This window comes from Centroberyx gerrardi, chromosome 1 (assembly GCF_048128805.1).
Source record: "Centroberyx gerrardi isolate f3 chromosome 1, fCenGer3.hap1.cur.20231027, whole genome shotgun sequence".
NCBI classification, from domain to species: Eukaryota; Metazoa; Chordata; class Actinopteri; order Beryciformes; family Berycidae; genus Centroberyx; species Centroberyx gerrardi.
In genome coordinates this window covers 31207755-31213754 of record NC_135997.1, presented here as the reverse complement: position 1 = coordinate 31213754, position 6000 = coordinate 31207755, and the positions used below count along the sequence as shown (strand labels likewise).

Sequence of the window (6000 nt, the reverse complement as noted above, 5' to 3'; positions counted from 1 at the left end):
GGAGTGTGTGTGTGTGTGTGTGTGTGTGTGTGAATCAGGATAAAGGGCCCTGCCTCCTCTCAGCCAATGGAAGGCTTCTTCTCCTCAGAGAGCTGTGCCGTCACCACCGCAGGGATGGGAGCTCTCCTGGGGACCGGGATAGGCAAATGTTTCCCTCCTGCAGCAGGAAATGGGCGAAACCTTGCTCGAAATTATGACTCCGGCATTTTGTACTGGAGAAGGAAGCCACTCCTGATAGCGGAGGCTATAGGTTTCCTGTTGTGGGCCAACAGTTTTGGCTTCACCGAGCACTGGCAGGAAGGCTGAAGAATGCTGGGTCAAGGAACGCTGCTCTAACAAGCAGTAGAGGCTTACAGCTCGGTATCATGTGGCCAGCAGGGATAAAACACTGAATATTCCAGTTTTAACTGACTGTTTAACACTAAAGTATAGGTAAATTGCTGTTTGATTAAACAGCCATTTAATGTTTGAACTGACAAACTGAAAGTCGTGGCGTTTGTTTAGCTAGTTTATCAGCCTGCAAAATAGCTTTCTCTCATCTCCTCAACACACCCAGGATGCCAAACTTGGCAAACACTTTACCGTCATAACAGGGCTACCTGCACTGTGTTAGACAGGGATTCAAACTTCAAATGCAGCATGCAGGACATCCCTATATAATACATTTCATTAAAGGAGGATTTCAGCGCTGTGAGATTGTCAAGACCCGAGGCTTACGGTGGCTTTGCTCCAGAGGCGGGAGTGTGGACTGGGATGCACTGGGAAAGGGGGAAGGGCTGCTGTTGCATGTGGTGGGATGTGAGGGCAAGATAGAGCTCTGCAATGTCAGTCACACCCAAGGACTGGCCAAGAGTTTATCACAGCACTGTGATAACAAGTGGAACATGTGAAGCAAGGTCTAGCCTGCTTCAACTTTAGATCGACATCTTCAAAGAGAGTTGACCCAGTAACATGGACGATGACACAACCTGGTGATGATGACCTGAGGACTGCCTGCAGTCAGTATTTCCACCATTAATGTCCAGGCTGATTGGGGTCTTGTCAGTGCATGAACTGCAGATGAAAACTACCTGGAACAAATGGCTGAGAAACCAGCACAATGCAGTATATAATGACTCATAAACCTCCCTGCACTGACTGCTGTAGCATCGTTGGAAATGACCTGAGGCTCATGTGATACTTCACTGATCCCTGCAGAGAAATCCTCTTTTCTCTTACTCCCCTTTCACAGAGAGGTCAAAGGTCAGGGTCTGGAGCTGGTAGGGATTCAGTGTCTTGCTCAAGGACACTTAAGCAGGGATGTTTGCCACCACAGGGGCCTGAACCCAGGTCATCTGGTTGAAGGGCTGTCTCTCATAATTACACAGTAGAAGTAATGGCCAACTTATATAATTTAACTGGCTATAGGAGAGTGAAGAGGCCTGACCCAAGCAGTGGCCGACACACATTAACCAGTGACAGTGAACCACATATTGACTACGTTGAAATGGACAGCAATGATTCGATATTAACCCGATTAAGACAACAGTCTGAATAAGAAATTGCCATGTAAACAGCATTTTCTGATTACCTTCACCCGAATAAGGTCATAGTCAGAGTAAGCCTAATTGCAAACTTTACAGAAGAAAAAGTTGACTAATATCAGAAAAAAGAAGTCCCAGCATTTCTGGGGTGAGGCTGAAACCGTCACCATGCTGTAGGAATTGTCTACGTTTAGACGTTTGTCTATTTGCACCTTCAATAAAGGCTTAAACTGTCCGTGTTCTGTGTTCTCCTTTGTCCTATTAATCAGACTTTGCTCTGTAGCATGTAAACAGGAATATGAATGGATTAGTTCTATAAGCAACCCATGGAAACAACTTCATCGGTATATTGTCTTATTTAGAATAAGGCCAATAGTCGGATTATTGCTGTCCACCATGTAAACATAGTCACTTCCAAGACATAGGCTAATGTTTCTTGTCATCAGTTGTGAGCCTGCAGGCATCTACATCATGCTGCCACAAACCAAAAGCACCTATGACATGTAAATATGTTGACACTTTACAATAATGATGCAATCTTGTCATTTAGATTATTTCATGGATGTTTTTGTTTCTCCACTGTCACCAAAGCATCTCATTCATCATTTTGATGTGCGAAAGAGGAGTGACTATTAATACTTGTATTAATAAATTAACAAAACAACTAGATTAGAAATATACTTGTTATCAACCCGAATCTAGCATGTTCTTATCTAGGCCTACCCACATTCAGTCATCACATCCATACACTAATTTAATAAATTAAGAGGGATTTGGCAGGAGAGCGAAACAGAGCTTTCAGTCTTGTATCAAACACCAATCAATCTGGCTTTGTGTAACACAAGACATTAGCCCAACAGCGGCATATCAGAAAGAACATTTTTAATAGTTGAAATAAATACTCCGTTACATGCATGATCAAAACACATTAAAATACTATGGTAAGTCTGGTAAATAGTGTAAAACCTATGGCACACACTCACAGCAGCTTTTACCCATTAAGAATTCACACATGTTGAAAAACAAGCATTGAGACACTCTTCCCAATCTCACAAAGCACATGTACTTGAACAGGTCACCCAGCCATAGGTTCACACAGCGAGGCTACATCCATCATCAAGGCTGTTGTTTTCACCGTAGCTGAAAACTGAGGTAAACTTTTCAGGTTTGAAGACTGCTGTCTATTGGCAAAGAAAGGGCTGTCAGTTGAGCGTGGATCGGGCTGCCGAGGTGAAGTGGTCAGTTTCTAGGAAGGTTTTCGTCACATCCAGCGCGACACAAAACCCTGTAGCGGTTGTTGTTGTGCTCCTCAACACTTCAAGACACTTCATCCATATGAACAGACCTATAGACAGCCTTCTTTTTGATGTTACTCTGTTTTCTCTAAACCTGACGAACAGGGCTAACCCAAGTGAGTCTCTTTGGTATGCCAAAATAAGGAGAGAGGGGACTGTTGATCATTCACGTCAAATGGGCTGACATAACCTCTTCCTAAACTAATTCACAGAATGGGAGTTGACTGGCGGCAGAGTCCTTGGAGAGGACCGTTCTCTGAGCGCCTGAGTGAGCAGAGTGCAGCCGTCCGATACAGCACAAGCCGAGTTACGTAGACGCTCCCGGTAGTCCGCCATCTTGGAGCTGCTCTCGGGATGCTGGGCAACGTCCCTGAGGCCCTGAGTGAGGAGCACACAAGCCGAAACCACGCTCATGGCCCCCCCTAAAACTGCAGTCTGTACCCCCTTCCCCTCAGCGGAGATACTCGCGGCTCTGCCCAGGAACTGAGGCTCCGTGGCGAACCCTACCAGGGCGTTGACGGCCTGGACCAGAGCGGCGCTGAACAGGACGCAGCGGTTCCTGGTCAGCTCGCTGGGCTGGGTCTTCACCTCTTTGACGCAGGCCAGGAACGCGGTGCCGCTCGTGCTCATGCTCTTGACGCTCAGTTTGAACTGCTCTTTAGCGAAGCGGTCCCTGGACCTCTCGCTGGCCAGCGACGAGGCGTCCGTAAGAGTCTTGAGGTTGGTGGAGATGTTCTGGGAGAGCTCTAGGAGGAGCTGGGGGGTGAGGTCCGGCAGGGCCGTGACTCGGAGGACGCCGCAGCTCTGCTCCACCTCGTGCCGGCAGCGGGTCACCTTGTAGCGGTCCACCAGCCCCGGCAGGCAGGGCTGAGCACCGGGGGTCTCTACGGCCGCCAGGTAGGCGGCGTGGGCCGAACACTCGGTCAAGGACACCACCAGGTCCCCCATCTCCAGCAGCCGGTCGCCCACCTCTGTGAAGCGGCCCATGTTGAGCTGGCTCTGGATGTCGTGTGTGAGGATGGAGAGCTCTTTAGTCCTGGCGATGACCGTGTCGCGACACTGATCGAAGGTGTCGGCCACCGCCACCCCTTCAGCGGTCATGACCGGCCTAGTCTCGCTGGACAACAGGAGGAGGTCGGCCACCAGCTGCATCTTGCCCTTACATGTGTCACAGACTGAGGAGAGCCTCTTCCTCTGCTGCAAGCTGCCACTTGGTGTGCTGGTTGATCCCTCGCTAGCTGACTTGCCAGAGCCACCACTAGCCATAATAAGGGGGGGGAGGGTCAAACTGCTCTTCTGGAGGGGTCCGATTATATCTAGTTTTCTGCTGCTGCACACTGCATTGTACTGTTTAAGACATTTTCTAAAATATGCTAATACAACACCGCACCTTTTTTTTTTTTTTTTAACAAAATCTTTTAAATATCAACTGGCCAAACAGTCTTCCTTGAATTCCTTCAGAGTATAGGTAATCCACTCTACATTATAAGTTGACACACAGGACATGTATTCTCAATGTAAACATCTAGTAAGAGCGAAACCAAATTACTGCATTAAATTGTGTCTGAGAAATATCCCCATTGCTAATTGATGCATTGCTGAATTCTGAAACTTGGTTGTTTAAAGACATGATGAATGACCTACACTATGATCTGGCATATTCCCAAAGTTATTTGCTCTTTAGTTACTAGTAATTTTTACAATGAAAACACAATCAATTAAAATCCCTTCAATTTCTAAGTAATCAGTGTAATAAGCTATTTGCTTTATGTTTACAGATTAATTTAAATGCCCTGAAAAACATCATCCGAAACTCTATCTACTGTAGTCCCAGGTGTTTGTGAAACAGAACAATTCACAGGTTGTTGAATTATTGATCACATAAAATCACACACAAACTGCAGTGCCAACAAGGTGCCTTCTAAAAGGCAAAGTGCAGACTGAAAATGAAAACAAAAACAAACAAAAAAATTATCAAAAGCTCCTTATCTTTTGAAATAAGAACACATTCCCAATTGGAATCACCTTACAATAGCTGAACTGCCTCAATATTATTTTAGTAGATGCCTTTTTGAGGGTCTTTTTGACTATAATCAAGAATATATCACCTCAACATTTAGTAGATGCCTTCTTAGGGTCTTTTTAACTATAATCAAGAGGATATCGTTTTGTGTCTACTTGCATGGGGGCAAGTAGGCTGTAACATCACCGAGGACTTGTCCGAGTTGTTCCCACTGAGTTTGACCGGCCTGACTGCACTGAGAGACGGACTCATGCTGGTTACAAACGGGGCACCACCCGGGCAGCTCTTCTGGACCACTGGAGGAGTTGTGTTTCTCTCCAGCACCATCATTTCATGAGTCCTCCCAAGTAAAATCCATCGAAAGGGCGACTGTCCAACAACACTAACCCTCCATCCACTTTCAACCTCTTCTTTTTCAAGCGCAGTCCCGTGTTAGAAGCTAGTAGTTGGTCGGGTCGCTTCGACTCCATATGCATCGTCCGTCAGTCCGTCCTCCACCTCCTCCTCCGCGGCTTAACTCGGGACCTGAGTGTGTGTAGCCCCGCATATCCTCAGTGGGGACTCGGTTTTGATATCCATACCGGTTGGAGGTCCCCGAACTCACAACTCGCTTATTTAAGCGCTTCTTACGGCCACAAAACCCCAAACTTAGCTTGAAGAAGTGGCCGTTATTCCCAAAGGTTGAAAGTCGTGCTGCGCGCTCCCGCTACAGTATGAGGAAGCGGGGAGGGTGTGGTCGCGGCTGAACGGCTTGACTGTAGCGAAGTTGTAGCAACGGACCAACACAAGGGAAGCCTTTCGTTTAATTTAAGTTTCTACGGTGTCTGTCAACAGGTTGTAGTCTCACATTATCGATGTCGCTAGGAAATATTCCGGTTATTCGGTCGCTAAACCGCCCCAAGGAGTTTTAGGACTGATTTTGTGAGCTTTAGCCCATAGTTTCAGGGCTGACTGATCCTCTGCCATGATGAGACATCTGCGTCAAGCCAACCACTTAGGAAACCAGAGTACGACCGGAAGCTAAGTGGGTTTGTCTTCAAAATAAAAGCTTAACATATTTGACTTATGAAAAAAGAGGAATAATTAGATATTGGGTTGTAGCGAACAACACTAATTGTACCAAAGACTTAGGTGGCGTCATTGCTTTGCTTTAAAATGA

General features: G+C 46.5%; 1 protein-coding gene across 1 annotated transcript; it reads right to left on the bottom strand.

Moving 5' to 3' along the window:
• Positions 1-2390: 2390 nt before the first annotated feature.
• Positions 2391-5856, bottom strand: tlnrd1 (talin rod domain containing 1). The gene has a single exon (XM_071920846.2). The coding sequence runs from the start codon at positions 4082-4084 to the stop codon at positions 3020-3022; it is 1065 nt and encodes a 354-aa protein (XP_071776947.1). The 5' UTR covers positions 4085-5856; the 3' UTR covers positions 2391-3019.
• Between the last annotated feature and the right edge of the window lie 144 nt (positions 5857-6000).